At 37.4% G+C, this 26276-nt stretch overlaps 1 protein-coding gene across 1 annotated transcript in view; it reads right to left on the bottom strand.

Annotated features, from left to right (window-relative positions):
- Nucleotides 1-26276, bottom strand: part of CNGB3 (cyclic nucleotide gated channel subunit beta 3) — a 141759-nt gene that overhangs the window by 105957 nt on the left and 9526 nt on the right. Inside the window, exon 3 of the mRNA XM_027089761.1 lies at nt 17959-18085. Within this exon, the coding sequence (XP_026945562.1) occupies nt 17959-18085 (127 nt within the window). The remainder of the gene's footprint in view (nt 1-17958; nt 18086-26276) is intronic.

Here is a 26276-nt window from a genome sequence, read left to right as displayed (position 1 = left end):
TTTCCTATATTGTTAAGCAGGGATACTGAAAACTTGATTCAGGCACTGAGCCAAGGAAAGTGTTGGTAGAGAAGAAAAGAAAAATGTAAATCACTGGAAATTAGGCTTATTTGAAGCTGCCCAGGTGGGAAGTTCTGCCTTCCGCCAAAAGACGAAAGCTTTGTCGCTTTTGCCACTTCCTTGAAGGTATTGCTCTGAAGGACTTTCTGCCCAGGCTTTCGAACCACATCAGGGACCTGGAGGCTACTCTCTAGGTGATTTGATCCACTGCAGGGAGTTGAGACAGGAGCTCTGTGTCGGGGGCACCCTAGCAGTGATGTGTTCCAAGTTGGAACTCAGAATACAATTTCTCATGATTAGTTCTACAGTCCTTTTCAAGTAGCACTGGTCTTAAATAAATGATGATCTAAATTGAATTCTGTAGGTCTACCTTCCATGTGTTACTTTTAACATTGTTACAATGGAAAAATGCATTAGGACTTTCAAAACACCATCTTTTTTTTTTAAATTTGGGGGATCATTTGTATGAGCAAATGACAAGGGTAATAAGTCTCCTTAATTCAGAGGTCACTAGCATTCCAGGAACTAGAAATATGGTATCAGCAGCTACATTTAAGGACATATTAGATTTAAAATTAGATTTGGAATTAATTTAAACTAGCCCATGTCTAAGCATTTAAAGCCACAGACGATAAACTCCTCCACATACCTCTCGAAAAGCATCTTGGAAGAAGCAAATTGCCTAGGAATTCTAATTATCTGAAGTTGTTTGCCAGTATTTTGCTTTGAGTAGAATTCTCATATGTATTTCTGTCAGTGAGTAGGCAGCTTTTTTCTTTGGCCAATTAAAACTCAGGTCTTGGAAAGATTTCATTGTCATTGCTTAATTTTTGTTCAGTCTTTTACTCTATTTGCCCGCCAAAATTATGCTGAGGGTCTGTAAACTTTTTGAATTCTCCAGAGTGGATAAACCTCAGGTGTGAATAAAAGAAAAGGTGGCCCTTCCAAAGGTGTCCGTGCTCTCATCTTTGGAACCTGGGAATATGTTATGTTAATGGCAAAAGGAATTTGGCAGCTTACAGATTTTAAAATGGGAGATTATTTGGGTGGGCCCAGTCTAATCACATAAGCCCTTAAAAGCAGAAAAACTTCTCTGATTGCAAGCAGAAGAGACTGTCAAATCCAAATACTGAGGGCTGCGTTGATACCAGGGACATACCTGACATGAGCGTATGAGGATTCAGAGAAAAATTACAGCCTGAGTTTCTGGGATGAAGCTGCAGATGGTTTACATATGGCACCAAAGGTTTTGGCCTCCAGTGGGCAGTGAGATGGTGAAATGCTAGGCCTGCTAAATTTGTATTTGTCCCAATGCATGGAGTTGATCCAAATGCTGTGGACATAGTGAGACATGGAATAGGAACAGGCAGATGCAGAACCAGATGCTGACCTGAAGAAACCAAACAGAAGCTGGTTGTTCAACCCAGCTAAATTTTCACCAAGTTATTGATGAGCAAGGGTTGTTAACTTCAGAACTTTATTGAAGTCCTCTATTAATAGTGAGCTAAGTACGGTAATTTAATTGTAGCTGCCTGCATAAATGGCCTGTTAATCAGAACACAGTTCCTTCCATATTGTAGTTTATATTCCTCAGTGAATCTTTTCAAAATTGTCTTTGTAAGTCGGGAGTGAAGTACTTTGTCAGGTTCCATTAAAACCAAATATTTGATCTAAGAAGAATACATTGATGATTGAGTAATGATTGCTGTGCCTAAGGGGGCCAACTAGGCAAACAGCCCCTCTTCCCCTCAGATTAATGTCTGAACAAGGCCTGTTTCAGTCTACATGAACCATATGTTACATTTCCAGTTCCTTTCAAAACACATGTTGGTACGGTTTAAGCAAAACATTCATTACTTTAAAAAATATCCCCTGATTCTAATTTTAAAAGCATGTGAGTAAATGCATTGCTCATTACTGGGAGAAAAACAGTGCATTGAGCTCCAAGTGGGGAAAAGTGTAACAGCCTTGAGAGCTCTTTCATGTGGCCACCATTTGTATCTTAATCCTGCGAGAAGCACACCTTTCTCCAATTAGTTTTGCCCTGAGTAGGAAGCTTACTGTGTCCCATAGCCTGGTGCTTTTGTTACACAGAGAGATGCCTACCGAAGTCCAGACTTCAACCATTGTTTTCCTTTCATTTGAGTCTTAACTCATGTCCTAGACTCTGGAGGTGACTACCGAGTGCAATCACCTCCGGATTACCGTGCCTTCTCAAAATCTGGTTGTCACATGAGTCATTAGAATGATTGCAGTTGAAACCAACAATTGTAGAGAGGAAATCAAATGCATAACTTCTACTTCTTATACTTGTGGAATCAGTTAAAGCATGAGGGTCCAATTTTGTTTTTGACCCCAAATAGCTTAAAAGCACATTAAATTGTGAATTTGCTATGAGACATTGTAAAAAACTTGGTGGTATTTTGTGATAAAAATTTTGTGAAATCAGACATGGAGCTTGATCAAATATATTCATGGAGGAAGATGTGCAGTTACTTAAGAGAAATTAACTTGACAATAGTTTAGATTTAAGAATTTTAAGAGTGAAGTAAATATTTATGGGAAAAGCATTATCTTCCCTCCAAAATTATATAATTTGTGGATCTCAATCATTCAATTATTCATTCATTCACTTATTGTATGTCTACTATATGCCAGGAGTCTTCTGGACATTGGGAATATAGAAGTAAACATAATGAAGTCCTTACTTTCTGGTAGGGAGAGACAGACAACATAAACATTTAAAAAATACAGACTATGTCAGGTGATGGTAAATGCAACAAAGAAAAAAAAATCAGGGTAATGGAGTTGGAGGAGTGAAAGACACTGCTATTTTCTATCGGGTGGTCAGGGAAGGTCCCTCCAATAAGGTGAAATTTAAGCAGAGACTTTGAAAGAAGTGAGGGAGGAAGTTATGTGGAGATCTGAGGGAAGCCTGTTCGGGTGTGGCTGGGTCAGAGTGAAAGAGTGAAAGTGGTGGGGGCTAAGGTCAGAGGAGCAGCGGAGAGGTTGGTGGCAGGGGAGATAACGTAGGGCCCTGTGAGCCATTATGAGGACTTCAGCTTTCACTCAGAATGAAATGGGAAGCCACTGGAGAGTCTGGAGGAGAAAGGGATGATTTGCATTTCAGCACAATCACCCAGGCTGTTCTGTTGAACACAGATTATAGGGGGCAAACAGTGGAAGCTAGGTGACCAGTGAGGAGACATTGTTGCAGCTGTGTGTGAGATGCTGAGATGTGGTCAGATTCTGAATATGTCCCAAAGGAACAGCCAACAGAATTTGCTATTGGATTGGCTGTACTGAATGAGAGAAAAAAGAAGGTGAATTTTTGAGCAAATGGAAGAATGAAGGTGCCTTCTACTGAGAAGAGGAAGACGTAGGAGGAACAGATTTGGAAGAAGTGAGGGAATTAAGGGACATGTCAAATAGACACCACTGTGGTGGTGGAAATATTAAGTAGGCAATTGGTATGTGAAACTGAGGTTCTGGGGAGAGATCTGGACTGGAGATATAAATTTGGGAATCATCAGGGTGTCAATGTTGCTTAAAACCATAGGACCAGATAAAATCACATACTAAGAGAATGTAGGAAGAGCAGAGGAGGGGTCTGAAGATTGTGCTTGGAGCTTTCCAAGTTTAGAGGTTGGGGAGATGAGATGGAGCCATCAATGAATGGTGAGGAGAATGTCCACTGAGATAGGGCATAAATCAGAGAGAGAGGCATCTGGCAAACCAAATGAAGATAGTATTTCAAGAAGGGAGTGAGGGATCAACCCTGAATTGCTTCTGATGGGTGGAAAAAAGCAGAACTGAGGCCTGACCATTGGCTTTGGCAACATAGGAGGTATTGCTGACTTTGGTAAAAGTGGACAAAGCCAATAAAAACGTTCATAAAAGTGGGGAAAAAACTGGTGGAATGAAGGAATAAAATCCTGGTTGAAACAGGGTCACAAAGACATGGGAGGAGGGGAAATAGAAAAAGTGAATATAGGTAATTGGTTTGAAGAGATTTGCTGTAAGAGGAGCAGACAAATAGGACAATAGCTGATGCTCACGTGGAACTAAGGGGGGCATTTTGTTGCTGTTGTTTAAATGTGAGAACTGCTACAACATGTTTAGATGCTTATAGAAATGATCCAACAGAGAGGTGGTGAGGGAGAGAAAGGGAACACTGCCCAAGTGACGTCCTGAGTAGATGAGGGGGATGGACACTCCTGGAGGAATCCGCCTTGAAACATGGTGTGTTCAGCTCATCCACTGTAATAGGAGCAAAAGCTAATTAAAACGGTACAGGCCCAGAGCATCCCTGGTGGCGCAGTGGTTGAGAGTCCGCCTGCCGATGCAGGGCACACGGGTTCGTGCCCAGGTCCGGGAAGATCCCACATGCCGCAAAGCGGCTGGGCCCGTGAGCCACAACCGCTGAGCCTGCGCGTCCGGAGTCTGTGCTCCGCAACGGGAGAGGCTGGAACAGTGAGAGGCCCGTGTAAAGTGTACAGATCCAGACACACATTACACTTGGTGGTGGAAGCATGTGGAACTTATGGTAGCTTCTGTTTTGTTGGCTTGTCCTCTTGCTGCTTTTTCCTTCTGGCACAGTTGTTTTTCTACTGTCTGTCAATGCCTTACCATGACCAGCGTTTGGGAGGGCTCAAAACAGGCCTGTTTTTGTGAGCTGGATGCCCAGATAAGGGCTCTGGTAAACAGTTGCATAAAAAAAGTTGGAATAAAATGAATCATTAGGCTAGGTAGAAGCGATTTACCTAGCTGATGGTTGGCACATAAACTAGTTGTGAAACTATTCCTTGCTTCAGCAGAATTAGGGTGAACATTTATTGGAATAGAATTATTAGACATTTAAGCTCTCCGTTGTATTTTTTACCACATTATATAACAAACTGGATATTATGGGATGCTGGAAAAGGGTAACAATAAACGAAAACATTACCTTTCATATAAAGATAAAGGAAAAACTGGCAAGACATATTATGATTAGTGAAAATAGCCATATTTGAAAAGATTCCTATATTTAAAATGAGAACAGTTTTCAGGCATTAAACTATATGTACTCATAAAATTTCTATCAGAAATTTAAAATATATATATATATATATATGTTTCACTTTGTGATCCCTCTTCTTGAAATCTACTTGGAGCAGAGTAAAATATACAATGTTTTATTCACAAAGCAATTATCTTCAGCTGCATATAATAAGTGCCAGACCCTGTGCTAAACATTTGAGATAAAATTGTCAACCTCTCTGGCAATTGCCCCACTCTAGTAAATGAGCAATTCCCCATAACTTTGCTGACTTGCTGAAACATTCAAGTACCTTCCTTCCTCAAGAAGGGTGGAGAGAGTGTGAGGGTGTCTGATAAGCTTCCATTTCCCATCCTGATTCCCACAGGCCAGCTTACTTTTAGGTTGCTTATGGGGTTGCTCCCCTCAGCTTATCTGCATAGCATTTTTGCTGCTTTTTAGAACCGATATGCTGCAAATCACTGTGCTAGTTTTGCTGTTCCCCATGGCTGAAATTGTCTCTCACTATGTGGGAAACTCTTTTTTTTCCCTTTCTCAGGTGATTCAGCTCTTTTGTCTGCTGCTGTCACCAGGTAGGGAGGTACCCCCTCCTTCATCTCTACTCCTTTGCCTCATCATGCTCTTGTCTCCTGCTAATGCCAGTCCTAGGCAGACCCATCATTTTCCTCTTCCCAAGGAGATAAAGATTTAAAAAAACACAATGACTCATCTAGTTATTCTCTCACATTAGGGAGCTTCCATTTTACCTTTTTTTTTTTTTTTTTTTTAACCAAATCTTCCAACTTCCATCAGTCAATGAACTTTCAAATAGAATCAACAAAACCTCTTTTCTAGGCTCTTGCTATTTATGCTATTTGGACTATTATGAATGCATTAAAGAGACTGGCTATAAAAACATGCTGTTCAAATGGAAGACTGCTTATTAAGTAATATCAGACAAAAGATATCTAAAATAACTAAAATATAATATCTAAAAAAATAATATAGTATAAACCCAAATCCTAAAAATAACAAAAATACTGAAAGGAAACGTACAGTTATTAATTATAATCCACAAAATATTCTTATAGTTTTGATTTTGTTCTCTATATGTGCTTCACATTGGGAACAGCAATAATGAATATTTTTCCTGTGGACCATATCTCTAATTTTATAATGGAATTATATTTTTTAACAGTCAACTTGTTTAGAACTAGCCTACCCTTTTTTTTTTTTTTCGCGGTACGCGGGCCTCTCACTGTTGTGGCCTCTCCCGTTGCGGAGCACAGGCTCCGGACGCGCAGGCTCAGCGGCCATGGCTCACGTGCCCAGCCGCTCCGCGGCATGTGGGATCTTCCCGGACCGGGGCACGAACCCGTGTCCCCTGCATCGGCAGGCGGACTCTCAACCACTGCACCACCACGGAAGCCCTAGCCTACCCTTTTAAGGCAGAGATGGTTGCTGTGTTTTGTTTGGCCTATAGTTTAAAAGAATTTCAAATTATTTTAGTAGTATTCATTGTGGGGTTTTCTTAAAAGAATCAGATAATATTGGCATCACTGGACTCATTTTTCCCTATGGCATCTCTCAGCTGGACTGGCTCTTTAAGGGAAGGAGGAATCCCTGGATGCACTCCAATTCACCTCAGTATCCCCTCTTCTCCTGTCTCTTATCATCTTGCTCGCTCTGTTGTTTCCATATCCCATGTGCTTTATACATGGGTATTATTTGCCTGCCTCATAGTAATCTGAATTTGTCCACTTGCATAATTTTTAAAAACTTTCAAAAAATCCACCAATTATTCTATGGTTCCCTTCACTGTACTAGGTAAATAAGTAGATCTATTTTTTTTAGAAGTCACAATTTAGGTGCCATAAAATAATACAAAATTTGTCTGTTTTCCTTCTCTCTATGCCCCCCCCCCCAAAAAAAAGAAAGTAGACACAAATTCTGTCTGCTCTGGTTTTCTATGGCAACAGGCAACTGACATGTCAGAAGTGATTTAAATAGGGTCACAAACTGTGTCTGTAGGCTCGTTCCTCTCTCAAGGCAACTACGCATATTCATAAAATTTTTGTCTTCTGTCTGCTGACTCATGTCTAACTGCCTACTAGTAAATCACTCTTGATGTTTCTGATACTGGTCTGTTTCATCTTCATGTGCCACATATAATTTCTGGCACAATATTAATGACTTTTAAGAGTAGAAAGCACAGGTGGAGACTTTAGCAGGTAATTTGTCACCAAATATACTCATATATTATATGTATATGAATAATGTATACATAAGATATGAATATTATATTATATATAATATATGCAAATATATACACTACTAATAATTACTTTTTTTTGAGGTCAAGATGGACTTTCAGATTGCGCTGTATTGAGTGTCAGGATTATTATTTTACTCCTGGGATTACATGACATAGTGGTTTTGCTCTATGCTATTAGGTAAGTACATTGTACTTCTGGTATTAGATTTTAAAAAGAGGAAAATAAAATTGTGGTAGTAACATATCACAAAGATATCAACTTGATTGAGTCATTAACAGTTGTAAACTATCTTAATGAAAAAATTTAAATGTCTGTTAATCCCCAAATAAAATAATCAATCCCCAAAGAAAATAGCAGTGAGAATTTTCATACCTGGATATTTTGCTTATTTTGTCTCTTTTTTTTTGTTGCTTATAATTTTTTTGTAATGAAAAGTTTTTTGTTTGTTTGCTTTGCTTTTGTTTTACATAGTAAAATGTATTAAGCTCTTGCTTTTTTGCTTCTGAATTTTGAATTTGGGGATTAATGTACCTTTCCAGGTTATGAAGGGGTTTGAACCTCTTTTCCTAGTACTTGTGCTGTTTCACTATTTTACATTTAAATCTCTGATTCATTGGGAATTTATCCTTGTGTGCTGCATGAGGGACAGATCCAATTTTACTTTTTTTCTATATGGCTATCCAGTTACTCTAATACCACTTATTTAAATCTACATTTTTTGTACTGATTTTAGATGCCAACTTTATCATACACTACATTTTTATATGCAGTTAGGTCTATTTCTGTATTCTCTATACTATTGGTTTAGCTATTCATGTGCCAATGTCACACTATTTTTTTTTATTACAAAGGTTTTTAAATAGGTTTTAATATTTGGTAGGACTTATACCACCTACATTACTCTAAAAACTCCATTTTCAGCGTTTTCCTTGTTATGTTTGCTTGTTTGTTCTTCCAAGAAATTTTATAACCAACTTTTCTAGTTAAAAACAAAAAAGGAAAAGAGAAAAAATAAAAGGAAAAAAAAACAAATACCTGTTAGTATCTTTATTATTCTATAAGTTTGGTGTGCAATATTTTCATTGTGTTTCCTTTCTGAATATTTTCTAATTTCACTAATGATGTATTTGTTGATGCAAGGGCCACTTAAAAGTGTGATTTAAATTTTAATTATGTGAGATTTTTCAAAAATTTAGTTTTAAAAAAATTAACTTCTAACTTTATTGCATAGTGATTAGAAATATATTCAATGTGAAATCTTTAAAATTTATTAAGACCTACTTTAGGTTTCAATTTATGAAATGGTCACTCCTAGTGAAATGGTTCTCTGTCCTAGATGGACCTTGGAATCACTTGAGTGATTTTCAGACACACTAAGGCCTAGAACCCACCCCAGACCAATGAAATCAGTATCACTGGGGGTAGAACACAAACATTTGTATTTTTAAAGAGCTCCTGGGAGATTTTACAGTGTACCTTGTTTGTTTGCTTTTTTTGTTTTACATAGTAAAATGTATTAAGCTCTTGTAATGTTCTAATTTTTGTAATGTTCTAAGTAAACTTGAAATAACTGTTTATTCTTCAGTTACCGGATATAAGGGTTCTCTAAATTTCTTTCAGATTTAAATTGTCAGTTGTGTTGTTCAAATATAATATATCCTTAATGAATTTTTAAATGTTAAGTCTATGAAAAAACAAAAAGAAGCATTTTAATATCACCCATCTAGGAGCATGGAATCATCAGTTTCATTTTGTAATTGACAGAATTGCTCTGTGCTCTCTCTGTCTCTCGTCTATCATCTTATAATATTAAAATCATATATGTTTACTGTATGGAGGTTAAATACTCTATTTTAATTAAATTAGTGTTCTTCAAATATATTTTAACATGCATGTTTAATTAAGAAGTTCTAAAATTGATCAAATTCTTAATTCTTTTTTATGCCAATCACCCTACTGTAGAGGGAATAGTTTAGTTCCATCTCACTTTTTACCCTCAATTTAGACATTATTATAATTATTTCATGGTGTTAATGTATATTTCTATTTACCCACATGCTTGCCATTTTCTCCACTCATTTCTCCTTGAATCTCTGTGCTGGATTGTCTATTTGCAATCAGTGGCATTTCTGTTCCTTTTTATACTTTCCCATGTTATTGCAGTGGCTGAAAGCCTGGGAACCTTATTTTTAAGAATCCCTTGCCAGGAGGGTTCTGATTTAAATTCCACCAATGAGACACATTTGTAGGTGATTTGAAAGTTAAAAGGAAGGCACAGTTCAGTTGTCATCTGGCAGAAGACCAGAGCATAGAAGCAGAAGCAGCAGATCTCCTGAACCTTCTTCAGACTTTATATTCTACTGCCTGTCTCCAGCTTTGAAATTAAGGGGCAGCTGTGGCTTTGGTAGCTACTTTCTGCACTTTTCTAATTTCTGTGTTGCAGTCTCCACCCTTGAACTTTGCTCTCCTACCTCTTACAAAAATTTTTAAACTACAGAGTCCCTTGTATTTAATTACTTCTCATTGAAATATTTAGAATAAATTCTTTTTTCCTGACTGATCCCTGACTACCCCAATTTGAGTCTTTCCTCCTCAGATAATTTTTCTTTTCCTGAAGTATACGTTAAAAAACTTCTAAGCTCCCTTCAGTTTTGCTTGACTGAAAATATCTACACTTTACTCTCTTTTTTGAACAATAATTTCACCTGGTATAGAATTCCAGGTTGACTATTACTTTTAGAATCTTGATAATGCCATTCTACTGTTTACTGGTTTCCATTGTTGCTGTTGAGAAGTCAGATGTTTGTTAGTTTACTTCTCCTATTTTATGTGGTCTGTATTTACTTTCTGGCTAATTAAAAAATCTTTTTCTTTTGTACTTTTAAGTTTTATTAGAATATATTTAGGGTTAATTCATTTTATTTATGCTGATTTGGATTTATTTGCCTTACTGAATTTGAGGGCTACTATGTTTTATCAATTGCATTATCTCTTTGAATATTGATTCTCCACCATTCTATTTATTATCTTTTTCTGGAATTCTGATTATCTGCATTTTGTACCTTTTCATACTTTCCTCCACACTTCTTAATTTTAATCTCTTATATTTTCCATCTTTTTTCTTTATGGTGGAAGTTGGGGTGATTTCTTCAGATTTGTCATCCACTTTGCTAACTCTTCAACTCTGTCTAATCTGGTCTAACTCACTGACTTTCTAATTTTAGAGATTATACTTTTCATTTCTAGATGTTCTTCTCAGTTAACTTGCAGAAATACCTTGTCAATTCTGACGATTTCTGGTTTGTTGTTTCTTATCTTATTTTCAATCTTCTCTTTTATTTCTTTTAATATATATCACATACTTATACAGAATACTGTTTTTGATAAATTCATCATCTGTAGGTTTTCAAGAGTCTGCAGTTTTTGGTTTCTGTTGTCTTGTTCACAGCGAATTATTTCCTCATGTGTTTAGTAATTTTTGACTGTGAGTTCATGTTAATCGAAACTTTATCAATAGGGATATTTTGAGATGTGGTTTTAAAGTTTGTTTTCTTCCAGATTGTGTTGGTTTTTGGCAGATGTATGGGCTCTCAAGTTTAATTGTTTTAAATTTTTTTAGCCTCATTTTTTATTCAGAATATAGATAGTATAAGAATTCTGGTTCTAGGTCTATTTGAATATTGGCTTATGGCTAAGAATTGTTTTTCTTCACCTTCCTCTTCTCCCCTTCCCTTTCTTCTCTGCCCCTTCCCTCCCCTGTCCTCTCCTCCTTCATTCCACACCCCCTGCCTCGCCCCCAATTTTAAATTTCTTCCATTTTTCCCACTCAAAGCCAGGACAAAGGCAAGTATTACTCAAGCTGTTTCCCTCTGAGAAGTAGTTTACCCTCCAGTGGGTTACCCTGTGGAATCCTAGTTTTATGAAAGAGTTTCCAACCTGTGTTTTGCATCCAGTTTAATCCCAGGTTTTGTTTCACTAATGACACATTTCAACTCAGATCTAGGCTGTAGAGTTTGGAAAAATCCTCGGGGCAAACACCAGTTCTTGAAACTTTCTATCAGTAGAATTTATTTTTCACTAGCTCAGGCATGGATTCAAATGTAGGTTTTATATTTACCTAGTAGTTTTTTGTTTTTTTTTTGTTTTTTTTTTTTGTGGTACATGGGCCTCTCACTGTTGTGGCCTCTCCCGTTGCGGAGCACAGGCTCCAGACGTGCAGGGTCAGCGGCCATAGCTCACGGGCCCAGCCGCTCCGCGGCATGTGGGATCTTCCTGGACCGGGGCACGAACCTGCGTCCCCTGCATCGGCAGGCGGACTCTCAACCACTGCGCCACCAGGGAAGCCCCATTTACCTAGTAGTTTTAATTACATTCTCCCCAAAGAGTTTTCTACAAATGTTTAGTCTGCCATATTGCTAGAAATATAAGTTAGCAATCATTATTAAAATGAGATGCCAATCTGTTGTTAAAATTGTTTGCAATGCCTAATTATAAAAGTATTGCTTACCACAGAGGAAAATTCTAATTTGGGGCTAAAAATAATAGTGCTTCATTTTTTTATTATGCATCCCACAGAATTAGCACATGTGTAGCTGATTTTATTTTTTTACATGCTTATAAATTATTGTAGTATAAATAGTATTTTATTTTTATAAAGTTGATAGCTGACGTTCCTTTTCTATTTCAACTATAAAGTCACATATGGATTTTTAAGCGTCTTTACGGCAGTGATTCTTGCTTTTTCTAGCTACAAGACAATACACGTCTATGTTTATGAGTGCTGATAAGATTCTGAATTCTATTCTGCTCTCATTGTTCCTGCTGTGATATGACTGCTTATTTTAAAACCACCCAAATAGAGACTGATTGCTATTATGAACAAAGAAGGCTATTCATAGAAATAACCTTCCTTCTTGGCATTATGGGTAGCAACGGTGATGAAAAGCCATATACTATAACTGTAAAAGTCAGTCTTGCAGTGCACCCCAGTCATGGGCATTGAACTTTTCACTCGCTTGTTCATCATTTAACCACTTAACCTATCAGGCGTTCAACTCTGTCTCCTTTTCAGACACAGCTATTTGACATTTCCAGGCAAAACACATCTTTTGCTTGCTATTCATTAGTGTCCATCAAAATGCACTTTTTTATATTAAAAAATAAGAATGTGCTGAGATGGAATGCCAGAAACAGGCTGTTTTTCTCGGTAATGGACAAATGGCATCAATGGGACTTTCCAGGGGTGAACCCCATGTCTTTCAGAAGCTAAATGATTCATCTGACAAGATAATGAATTGGTTGCTTTTTTCTGGGAAGATGTGCAAAGAATATTTTTCCCCTGGATAAACAACTTAGAGAACATTCTGAAAGGATATAAAAAAAGAATAAATAAATATATAAATAAATAATCTAGTTTAACACAAATGTATCCCAGTCAGAAATGTGGATATGTAATACTTGGATATCTTGAAAAGAAATCTCCTCCTGGGCTGACATGTATTTGAGATAAGTATTATTACTGTGGCCAGAAAATTAGTTTTAGGTTCTATTTAGAATCTTATTGAGAGTTGGATGAAAAAAAATCACAGAATCACAGAAGTGATTTTGTTTTATGAAATTCACATCTTTATAATAATAATGTCAACTTTACTGACCCCTTCTTTTTGTGTTTATATAAAGAGCTAAATAGACATAACATGTGAATTTGGCTTAGGCATATAACCATACTCTTGTATCCTTACAAAACAATATTTGAGACAAGGAAATATTTTATAAACAGGATACCCAACTTTGTAAATAGTTAACATTAGAATTTCTGTTATGTGGCATGATGAAGAAGAAGGTCGTTATTATGTATGCCCAAGGGTACTGAGGCTCTATGTTAGAGTTTTGGGTAAGGCTGGGTTAGGTGATGTCTTACTTGTTTAGACTGCTATAACAAATACAATGGACTGGTGGCATATAAACAACAGAAATTCATTTCTCATCATTCTGGAAGTTGGAAGTCTGAGATCACTGTGCCAGCAGAGCTGGGTTCTGGTGAGAGCTGTCTTCTGTTTTGCAGGATTCTTGCTGTATTCTCACATGGTGGAAAGAGAACAAGAGAGTTCTCTAGGTTCTCTTTATAAGGGCACGAACTCCATGCATGATGGGGTCCACCTCCTAAAGATCCCATCTTCTGATAATGCCACATTGGGGATTAGGGCTTCAAAACGTGAATTTTGAGGGAACACAAACATTCAGTCCATTGCAGGTGAGATGAGAGGACTGTGAAATGGTGAGAAAAGACTGCATTTTAGCATCAGAAAAACTTTCAGTTCCTTTATGTGAGTAATGGAGGTGGTGTGGTAATTGATTTTATGTGTCAACTTGACTGGGCCACAGGGTCCCCAGGTATTTGGTCAAAAGCTATTCTGGGCTCATGCAGCTCAATATCAGAAAAACAAACAACCCAATCCAAAAATGGGCAGAAGACCTAAATAGACATTTTTCCAAAGAAGACATACAGATTGCCAACAAACACATGAAAGGATGCTCAACATCACTAATCATTAGAGAAATGCAAATCAAAACCACAGTGAGGTATCACCTCACACTGGTCAGAATGGCCATCATCAAAAAATCTACAAACACTAAATTCTGGATAGGCTGTGAAGAAAAGGGAACCCTCTTGCACTGTTGGTGGGAATGTAAATTGATACCGCCACTATGGAGAACAGTATGGAGGTTCCTTAAAAAACTACAAATAGAACTACCACATGACCCAGCAATCCCACTACTGGGCATATACCCTGAGAAAACCATAATTCAAAAAGGTACATGAACCACAATATTCATTGCAGCACTATTTATAATAGCCAGGACATGGAAGCAACCTAAGTGTTCATTGACAGATGAATGGATAAAGAAGAGATGGCACATATATATAATGGAATATTACTCAGCCATAAAAAGGAACGAAATTGAGTTATTTGTAATGAGGTGGATGGACCTAGAGTCTGTCATACAGAGTGAAGTAAGTCTGAAAGAGAAAAAAAATACCGTATGCTAAAGCACATATATGGAATCTAAAAAAACGGTACTGATGAACCTAGTGACAGGGCAGGGATAAAGACACAGTTGTAGAGAATGGACTTGAGGGCACAAGGGAGGAAAGGGAAGTTGGGATGAAGTGAGAGAGTAGCACTGACATATATACACTACCAAATGTAAAATGGATGGCTAGTGGGAAGCTGCTGCATAGTATAGGGAGATCAGCTCAGTACTTTGTGACGACCTAGAGGGAGGGGATAGGGAGGATGGGAGGGAGGCTCAAGAGGGAGGGGATTTGGGGATATATGTACACTTATAGCTGATTCACTTTGTTGTACAACAGAAACTAACACAACATTGTAAAGCAATTATACTCCAATAAAGATATTTAAAAAAAAGTTAAATGCTTTTACATGACTCAGATAATTGTTTTTTTTTAACATCCTCTAGAAATTGTCTATGTTATAAGAAGAAACTCATTTTAACTGAAAATTACATCATAGCTAATCTTTCCTTGTGCACTTTGCAATGGTCTTTGTGCCAAAGCAATAAAATACAACAGATATGTAAAAAAAAAAAAAAACAAAAAACCCCCCAAAAACCCAACTATTCTAGGTGTGTCTGTGAGGGTGCTTTTGGATGACATTAACATTTGAACCTGTACACTAAGTAAAACCGATTGCCCTCTCTAATGTAAGTGGTCATCACCCAATCAGTTGAAAGCCTGCCTGAATAGAACAAAAAGGCTGACCCTCCCATGAATGAGAGGGATTCCTCCTGCCTGACTGGGCAGGGACATGAGCTCTTCCTGCCTTCAGACTTGAACTGAAACATTGCCTCTTCTTGGGTCTTCAGCTTGCAGCTTTCACACTGGAATTAATAGCATCAGGCCTCCTGATTCTGAGACTTGCAGCCTCAGATTGGAACTATATCATTGGCTCTCTTGGGTTTCTAGCTCACTGACTGGAGATCTTAGGAACTTCCCAGCCTCCACAATCATGTGAGCCAATTCCTTATAATAAATCTCTTTATATATATAATCTTGTTGTTAAAAAAATGTATCCTGTTGTGATATCTATATCTATATCTATCTATATCTGTATCCTGTTGGTTCTCCTGGTATCTACCTCTGCCTGTCTTCTGTTGAGTGTGACAGAAACTAAAGGCATAATCAATAATATCACACTGCACTTCACACACAGAGACTGCAAAATCCACAGCATGCATTCTTCCCAATACAATAGGATGATATTGATCATCCTAAACACATAATTCCTATTCAAGCCATGGCTCAGGTCAGAGGATAATGTAAATGCACTTAGAATAAAAAATCTACCTTTAAATTTTATTTATTAATAATTAACTTTTTTTGTTACTTCAAAAAGTTGAAGTGAGAATCAGTCGCTCACACAGCATCTGTATTTAGTGCCTGTAATCAATCAAATCCTTAATGTTTTTCAAGGAGAAAGAGCTTTTTAAAACCTGGCCTTGCCCAAGTTTAAAACTGTTTATTATTAATAACTGCAAATACCAAAATCATCTTTACTCATTGAGAGTATTGTGAAATAACACTTTTAATAGAAAGTTATTTTATCATTGATATTTTCTAGCTATGTATAGAAACTCTGCTCTCTAGGATTCAAGATGTGGTACCACTGATACCCATGAAATCAAAACAGAAAGGCTTTGGTAAGTCCTCCATGGTATTGGAAATTAAGATTCCCAGTAATATTAGTCAAAAGTGACACTGGAACTCCCAGTGACCCTTTTAAGTTGCTCCTTCAATACAGCTGGTTCTCCCTCAATCTTGAGGAGAAGTGTGGCCAGCCATAAAGCCAGAGCTTTAAACTAACTTGGGTCTACTCAGTTTGTCAATAATTCTCAAGCGACTTTGCTAACTATATTGCAAAATGAATAATCAAACATTCCACAGAATAATCAATTCCTGAGTACAAGAGTCTGAAATAGGACAGGTATGACTGGAACAGGGAGATGGGACAACAGGGAAGGAACTGTGTGTTGGGGAAGACAAAGTAAAACAGGTGGGAAGTATACAAGGCTGTGTCAAGGAGTTTTGTGTTTTTGAGATATGACCCATTTTCTGTGTAATTGAAATGTTTGCATTTTCGTATTTCAGAAGAGTGAAAGTACTATACTGGGTTAAGAAGAATACATCCCTAAAAATGTTAGTTATGGCTTCCACTTCAGTCCTTTGAAAACTTATGTATCACCCTGGTTGTTACAAAAAATTAAATATACTAAAATAAACGCTAGAAAGAGAGATCAGTTCAGAAGGTTAAGATGTTGATTAAAAATGAGTGTATTGGTGGGAGCGAGGAAAAAGTTCCACTCAGGGATCTGAGTCTTTTGCAGTCTGATCTTGGCAGAGCTGACCTATGATTACAGGCAAACTAATTAACCTTTTTGTGCCTTGGCTGCTTATCTGTGGAGTAAAGATAACAATGACTCACTAACAGGACCGTAAATCATCTGTAAACACCAACAGTTATAGAAATAATATAATTACTTATCCCAGTTGTGAGAGTCTAATCTTTGCTTCAGAGTTTAAGTAACTTCCCTCTGCCTAAATAATATGTCAGGCTTAATTTTTGTCAAACTTTTTTTTTTGTATGTGCGGTAGAGTGAGCTTGTGTTTATTTTCATATATAGTCAAATATATGCTTATTGAAAATGCACTCTTTCTGATGCCTATTGTTCAACCTAATACACCGGGTCCTAGATTATCATGGTGACACCTATTGGCAGCACACAGTTTAATACAGTAGAGCTGCTGAGAGAGAAGTGGGAATGGGGGGTCAGGGGGAGGAATAAGTACTTTTAACTTCTTTATAAATGACAACTCTTCTTGCCTGTTAAATAAGAAGGGTACACTTATTGCAATTACGTTAACTATAGTCAAGCAATTCAAATTGGATCAGCAGGCACATAAACATGCTAAGAAGTGGCCAGATGAAGGAGCTTCTCGTTGGGCTTTATTGTGGATTCACTGATTCACACTGACATTGCCATCTCCTTTGTGGTATTTCCAGTAATTTTGTAGGAAGTATTTACATAACTGTATTCCTTCAGTGGCAAAAAGATTATCTGCTTCTGTAATTATTCTTGGTTATCATACCACACTTTCTTTAGCAGATGAAAGGAAATAATAATCAATCTTCTGGAACAATAAAATGTTTACAGACTTGGAATAGCCATTTCTTTATGAATTCAGAGAAGAATCATACATTCTCTTCAAGTCCTTTTTAAAAAATTCATGCCTAGTAAATATGTAAGCTGTTTTCAAGCTGATACTAATGACTCAGACATGTGACTACAACGTTTTTGTTGGTGTGCTATGGCCTATGGACAAATGGCTGCCTAGAGATCCTGGTTAGTGGCCATGGCAGGCTGGTAAGGAACAATGAACTGGACAGAAACAACCTTTTAGTTCCGGCCCAGGTCCCTTGTGTTATGTGACTATTGTAGTTCTCCTGACCTTTGCTCAGCTAAAGTGGGGGATAGGTGTTTGAATTTTTGAGTGCAGTATTATGTGTTTTATTGAGTTCTCACCTGACCAGGGCTTCTTTCCCAGTCCCCATTTCCTTCTGCTCTGGCTTTGTTCCAGTTGATTCTGCTGGATTTTGAGAGTCAGGGTTTGTGGTCTTGTCTTCAAGTGTATTTTTCTCACAGATTTTATCTATGGGAAAGAAACAACATATAGATAGAAGAATATATGCCACTTAAAAAAAAATAATTAATTAATTTATTTTTGGCTGCATTGTGGCCTCATTGCTGTGAGCGGGCTTTCTCTAGTTGTACAAGCGAGGGCTACTCTCTGTTGCCCTGCGCAGGCTTCTCATTGCGGTGGCTTCTCTTGTTACAGAGTACGGGCTCTAGGTGCGCGGGCTTCAGTAGTTGTGGCACATGGGGTTAGCTGCTCCGCGGCATGTGGGATCTTCGTGGACCAGGGATAGAACCCCTGTCTCCTGCATTGGCAGGCGGATTCCCAACCACGGTGCCACCAGGGAAATCCCTATATGCCACTCTTAATACAGCTATATTGGACAACATAAGTTACAGAGATGCTGCTTGTTTTTCCAGAATAGTTTTCGCAGGAACACCTCCCCTAGGATTCCTCTAAACAAAGTATGACCTTATGCAGGAGGAGTTAACCTGCAGACACCTTCACACTGATGAAAAAATATGCTTAAATTTGGTGTATTGTGCAACAGAAGTCTCACGTGGTATATTTCTTTTTGATATTAGCAAGGCTGAGATTAATAAGGAGCCATTATTCATAAGGCATTTTTGATTCTGCTAAAGTATAATTTATGGCTGAAATTGATGCATCATAAAATTCAGAAAAATAAAATAGGCAGAAATGATGTCATTGACATTATTTTCAAATTTTGCATTCTAATTTTGTTTTTTGATAAAAATCTTTATTTTTCCTTTGATCATCTTCAGCTGTGACATCTTTTCTGAAAAAGCAATGCAAACTAATATGTACTAGCTTCATTTTCAGTACAAGGATTAAATTTTTTCCTTCAAACCTACAAATACAATTTCCAATTAATATAGTTTAAATTATAGTGTACCCAGAGAATAATCAATTCACTGCTAAATATTTGGATTTTACAGAAGATTTTAATGAAAATAAATAAATTAATATAAAAAGAAAATATAGAGGGAGCAAAGAAATACAGTGAACACAATTTAATCCATTATCCACAGTTTCTAATTTATTTTTAATTGGATGTACTGTGCTTAGAAAGTTGAAATGAAGGCCCAAATCATAATTCTTATTTTATTGTAGTACATTATAATTTTTAAAACTTAAGCCCACACAGTATCGAAAGTCTGGGCTTACAAAACTGATAAATCAGGGTATGATCCCTTACTTTACAAAAGTTTTCACCGTACAAGTCCTTTAATATGAAAATTTCTATGATCCATCTAAAAGTTTTCAATATACTGAACTGTTCAGGAACATGTTTCAAGAATAAAATGAATCATAAAGTCAAGCCATTACTTACCATTAAAAAAAATTTATGAATAAGAAAGAATAAACCCCTGAATTTCCCAAGACAGTTTTCTTCATTTTGCATCTCTTATCTACCTTTATTTTGGAATTATACTAATTTTGGCTGGAAGATAGGAAACACACACTTTCCATATGTCATTTTTTACTAAGAGGCTTTTGATAGAAATGAGAGAATTTTCCCTGTGTATTTGGATCAAACTATATTTTTCCATTTCTTTTTATCTACCCCCCAATCACTTTTCAGATTTTTGACATTGTTCCATGTATTGCTGCCTAAGAAAGTGATAGCCAAATCTTTTTCCTATATCTACAAATATTGGGGGCAATCACTGTACGATATTTTAAAGCAGAGAGTTCTTAACCTCTGGCCATGGATGTCCTGTACAATCATGGATTGGAACCTTTGAGACTGTATGTTGTATATGCATTTTTTTCCATGGAGAAGATCTAGGGTTAACATGAGCTCCTTAAAGGAGTCTGACCAAAAAAAAGGCTATGAGCCACTTTGTGCATGTATACATTTCTAGGGACACCTGTCCTCCAAAGAATATTAGGATTTAAATAGAGCATGAAAAAATGAGTAAAATAATTCAGAAAAAACCCTCCTGAATATAAAACAGGCAGAATCTGTAAAACAGAGTATTCCTTAAGAGGCTTTTAGTGACTGTTTCTTATAGAGGCATATGAGCATAAGCTGCATCGTCCTCTTCCATTGCTCATTCAAGCCACAGCATAGGTATTACATTTGCTGTTACTTTTCTGCTAGTACCAATTACATGACCAATTGTTTTGCAATAGTTCTTTTCTTCCATTCTAATAAGTAATCTTTGTTTATTCTCATAACATTTGGATTAAGCTAACTTTGAGTAGATCTTCACACCTTACCAGGTCTCTTCTAGACATTACCAAGCCCTTCTAAAATGATGCTCTATTATGACAAATCTAGGCTATTTTAGAAGTTAATTATAGCCTAATTTGCTTTGTGGATAAGCATTTTATTATAAAATAAATCTTCTATCATAGCTTTTTAAAAAAAATCACAATGCCTCATTCTGTTTTTTTTTAAAGAAATAATTTTTTCTCAAATAATTACCTGCCATACACCAATATTGGCTGAAGGTTCTGAGAATGGGCGTTTGAAGACCCTGCACATTTTTAAGGCAACTGAATTAACTTCAGTGAGATTATTTAGCACAGCGAAGGCAGCTGCCAGTGGGTAAACACAGGAGAAAAGGCTCACATAACCAAACTGCAGGAATAACTCCAAGTAATCATCAAAGGTGCCCGAGTAAGTTCCCATTTCCTTTTCCAGAAGGACCTGTTCATATAATGTAGCATCTATGTCTGCCTTTAAAGCCTGCACCTTCCTCTTCACCTGCACATGCTGCTTCTTTTGGAACCAGTAAGAAAGAAGAGATTCTACAATTTGGTTAAGGATTTGAGAGGTAATCAGGAGAGTAGCCAAGCTCTGACGCAAAAGCTTCATATCCCTCAGGACAAAGGCAATGTAGAAGAGTGAGGCAAAGCAATTTAAAAAGTTGAACACTAACACTTTCAGAATTAGGCGATTCTGGTAGGCAGATTCCAATCTGTGATTCTCCCATGAAGTTAAAAACTCCCATGAAGATGAGAAACCAGTTACTTCCATTCTTGGATTCAAGGCAGAACAACCTGAAAAAATACCCATGAGGACCTAAAACAAAAGGATCTCCATCAACTATAGTCAGTATGGGTGTCTTTTTATCCATGCAGCATGTTATTTGTTTGTGGGAACAGATGGTCAGATTGTTTGCATCATCCTCATCATGAAAGAGAAATCTAAAATACGTGGCAAATCTTGCTTTGGTATCTGGGTAAAGTTTTGTGAACTACGCATGGTACTCCCCAGCTTCACACATGGACAGCAGGATTCCCTTTTTTGCAGCTGCCCAAATGAATAGAATAAGTCTTTCTGCCAACTGTACTCTTTGCACATTGTGTAGCAATTGCCAGATCACATCAGTGCACTTGGTCAAATTCTTCCCTGGACTGTGTGCCCGTGGCAGATATCAAAGGGTTCTGATATGGTTGCTTTTATTGAATGTGCAAGAGTGAGTACTGAGTTTGCTCTCCACACACCTGGCTGATTCTGTCTCCAGCCTGGCAGCATCTCACTCTGGGCCTCTGTAATACACTTTCAGACTGTTTGACCCCCTGGTACTGCGCATGGTGGAGGTCTGCACAGGTGTGAAACGCATGCTTTCCTATTTAAGAGAGGAAATAATTGATACAGAAAGCCATTAACCTTCCACATTTTATCACTGTCACTAAATAATTGCTGAAAAAGGAGGGATTCAAAGAAAGAAATTAATTTGGGAATAAGGTTGTTAATTATGTATTGGTTCAATTGGCCCTTTTTTGGATGAATGTAAAAAGAAGACCTAAAAATGCTTTCATTGGTTGGAATACCTCGTGCAGGTGATAATATCACTTAGTTAAATTTCTAATTCTTAAAACACCAAATACATTGTGGGCTCTGTCTCAGAAACAAATCTCCTTTTATTAGACACCAACAATACCTGAGTGCTAGATGTTAGATGAATTATTAAAGACTAAGTCTGAGTACTTTCATTAGATGCATAAATGATACTATTATTTTCATCTTAATGAATGAACATTTGGAGTTAAAAATGAATAACACAGTTTTAAGAAGTGTATGATTAATGATTATTTTCTGGCACCCAAGATTGTATTTTTGTCTCAGCTTGTGATTAATTTTGTAGTTGCTAGAATATATGTTTTCTTAGAATAATTTTAATTACAGCACCTTGATCACACTTGAAATTTTATTACATCTTTGTAGATTGTCAAATGACATGGAGGAAGCTGACAAATATTGTAGCAGTGCATACACAATGGAATCTGATGGAGTGCCTTAAATGCCATAGCATAGAAAAATGGAGTACTTTATATTAAGAAGTGCTCATGCAATCTATAAAAATCTAGAAGGAATCAGAGTAGGTGAGAGTTCTGGAAACTATCCTATTAGAAGAATGGTTGAAGAACTTATATTCTTTAGCTAAGGTATTGAAGACTAGCTAGTGACCTAGCAGTTATTTGCAATTCTTTGAAGGGCTGTTACGTAGACAGGAAAACAAAATTATTTCATGTATTCCAGAAGGCATAAGAGGGATCCATCAATGGGATTTACAAAACGGAAAAACAAACAAAACCCCAAACATTCTAACAACTCAACTTGTCTAACAGTGAAACATACATTTTTGTGAGGTAGCAAAAATCCCATTGCTGGAGGTGTACAGGCAGAAGCCTATGCCAAGAGAGCTAGGATGGGATCCTTGAACGTACTCAGAGGTTAGAGTTCCTCCAGGCAGCCTTAACATGCTAAAACGTCCTGAAGGAATTTTTACATTTAGGCAGATTTTGCTTTAAGGTACATCATCACAAGTAAAGAAATGAATAACTGCAAAGCAAAAAGAATACAGATCCATCTAAGGTAACTTTGGTACTGTGTCAGGATCAAGGAATCCTGTCCTCTCTCAATGGCATGCTTGTTTTCAGAGACAAGGATTCAGGGATTAATTCATCTAGAAAATGCATTTTACATACAGGTATTAAGGAATGTGGTGAGTTACTGGTACTGGGTACGGAAGAGAGAGCTCTAATCCTAACATCGCTAATTCTCTGGGGGACTCTGGATAAGTCGCTTTTCTGTAACAGTTTCCTCATCCATAAAATGAGGAATACTTTTGTCATGGGGATTTCTGTGAGGAGTAGATAAAGACTCCGTTCGAGAAAAATGCAATATAAATACAAAGTATTCCACCAGCCAGACTAGGGTAAATTAAAATGATCTTTTTTTCAAAAAATATACATTAACTCCTTCAGGTCTACACAGTATTGATGTATGTGGGGCATACAGGAACTTCTATTTACTTAAAAGAGTTCCAGGGATCAGGAAAGCAGAATGCGATTTCCTACAAATCAGATATATTCTTTAGCAGAAAGAAGACTAAAAACACAGAGTTTGATGTAATTGAATTATGCAAATATATTTAAATCATGAAAACTGCAAAAAAAAAATGGCATTTTATCCAAAAAAAAAGAAAAAAGAAAAAAAAGTGAAAACACCCATTTTGGTGAGTCTCAAGTTTTTAGTTTAAAAAATAAGTGGACACTGAGGTATTTTATCATAGTCTCCTCTTCTGTTTGATATTTAAAACAGTGTATGATTTCTCTGCCTAACTTCTCCTTTTAGCTGTTATTGCTCTCTCCATCTCTGCTGTATCACATGCAGGAATGGTTCCTGATTGTGCACACAGCTGGGCACCTGACCTGAAGAAGGTAGCGATCCATGCTGGCTGGTGACCCATATATATGGTCACCTTGAAGGCTCTGCCCCGTGGAAACAATGGTCGTTATCTAAGTCAGGTAGACTGCTCTCTCTGGAATATGGACTGGGAAAAGAGTAGATGGAAAGAGAGCAGTCCAGAGTAGATATATACAGAGAAACACAACAGTCTTGAGAAACGAAGCCATGTTGACTGTGAACAAGAGTCAGAGACAGTAATTAGTTCCTACAGCTGCTTCCATCCCCTGAACACTTTTTCAGTTCCAGTTATCCACAAGTTTTCTTACGATGAACCCTTGCCACCCAAGGTGCCCTGATTATGCCTATGTCCCAGCATGTCCTCAGCATGGTTGGGAATTTTCTTCATCGTTTCAAACTGCAAAGCCCATGTTACTTATCTTTTTTCTAGACTAAGTTTTCAGAAATTTCACATGCCAAGTTTATTCATTTCTCATTTCTTTTGTTCATCATCATATTAGGTATTAGTTTTGAATGAATATTTCTTATTGAGTTCTATAATTCTAATTGTATACTGTATAAGACTTTCTTTTGGGATGAAGCAGAGAAACATGCTTGAGTAATTTTGATAAAAAGTTTCATTCTTTTTTTTGCTGATGTAGTTTCTATATTCCCACCTTAGCCCTTGGCTGGTGAATAGGACCAATAGTCACAAAGTGGACTATACTGCTAAAATTAGCCATAGTAGTTCCTCTCATGCCTGCCAGTCTGTTTATATAGGGAAGCCTTTACTGATACTTGTAAATTAAATTTCAGTAGACAGTCTGCCTATTTTCCTATTCTACATAAGACAAGTTAAGTTGAATAAGTTAATTGTTACTACCAAGGACTAAAGAGTGGTCTCTTGTTTAAACAAGCTAGGATTTTCCCTCCTTTTTTCTCTCTATATTTTAAAATATAATATAATTTATTTTTTAGAGCAGTTTTAGTTCTAGAGCCTTTTTTTTTTTTTTTTTTTTTTTGGTTTATTTGTTTTTGTTTTTTTTGCGGTAAGCGGGCCTCTCACTGTTGTGGCCTCTCCCGTTGCGGAGCACAGGCTCCGGACGCACAGGCTCAGCGGCCATGTTTCACAGGCCCAGCCGCTCCGCAGCATGTGGGATCTTCCCAGACCGGGTCACGAACCCGTGTCTCCTGCATCAGCAGGCAGACTCTCAACCACTGCGCCACCAGGGAAGCCCTAGAGCCGTTTTTTGTTTGTTTGTTTTTTAGCTCTCTGGATGTCTGTTCAAATTGAGTTGGCTGAGATGCAGGCTAGGTCAGTTTGGATAGATGGTGGGGGACTGGCAAGGCCTGGGATGCCTCTGCAGACCTGGAACTGTGCTGAAACTGGCACGCTGGGATCTTGGTTGTGGAGAGCGATTTGGCTCAGAAGGTGCAGGGAGGACCCCACACTTGTAGTCTGTTTGCAACATAAAGTCTGGGCTGGAGAGCATGACTGGAAAAGAAGGGAAGACTAAGAGGATAACTAAAAACATCTTGTCGAGTGTTGTCAATGTCCACAGGTTTTAACTACATGGAGTACCTACATGTGGTAGGTTAGAGGCCACAGAATGGTAGTATGGGCTAAATTTGACAAGAATTCAGTTTTCTTTCAATGATGTAAAATAAGGGAATATTTAAACACTAAAAAGTCAATGTTTAAAAACTGGGAAATTTCAAGTTAAGATTTGTATTTGCAGTCTCTCTAGACTGAAGATGAAATGTCTGGCAGCACTTAACCCTCTTCCCCGCATGACAGCTATTGGTCGGAGCCGAGTGACCTCTGGCTCTTTAGACAGGGCATACGTGATCCTCGTTTAAGCTATCTGATTTCTATCAACATTGGAATTTACCAACCTCGATGCTAAATGCTTTATGTATATTAATTAAATTCATACCCACAACCTAGTGATGACAATATTATCCTTATTTTATACACAAGCAAGCTAAGAGTCAGAGATGTTAAATATCTTGACCAACTAAGGTCACACAAAACTAGTTAAGTAGCAGAGTAATAATTTGAATTCAGGGGTGTCAAACTCTGTTTTCTCTAGTACAAAATACTGCCTTTAGTATTAATTGTATGATTGTTTGGACTGAAAATGTCATTTTCTTAATTGTGACTTTGAAAGTGTGGAGTATTTTAAAGCCATATATGTTAGTTTTCTATTTCTGTAGCAAATTACCACAAATTTAATGGCTTAAAGCAACACAGATTTATTCACTTACAGTTCTGTAAGTCAGATGTCTAAGACAGGCTGCATTCCTTCTGGAGGCTTTAGGAGAGAATCTGTTTCCTCATCTTTTCCAGCTTGTAGAGGCTGCCTGAATTCCTTGGTTCATGGTCCCTTTCCCCATCTTCAGAATGCATCAATCCAACCTCTGCTTCCATCATCCCATCTCCTTCTTCTGCCTTTGGCCCTTTTGTCTTCTTCTTATAAAGACCCTTTGACTACATTGAGGGCCCCTGGATAATGCAGAATAATCTTACCATCTCGA

Source organism: Aethalodelphis obliquidens, unplaced genomic scaffold (genome assembly GCF_003676395.1).
Source record: "Aethalodelphis obliquidens isolate GAN/ISIS:26980383/991018 unplaced genomic scaffold, ASM367639v1 scaffold68, whole genome shotgun sequence".
NCBI lineage: Eukaryota > Metazoa > Chordata > Mammalia > Artiodactyla > Delphinidae > Aethalodelphis > Aethalodelphis obliquidens.
This window is presented reverse-complemented; position numbering and strand designations above follow the sequence as displayed.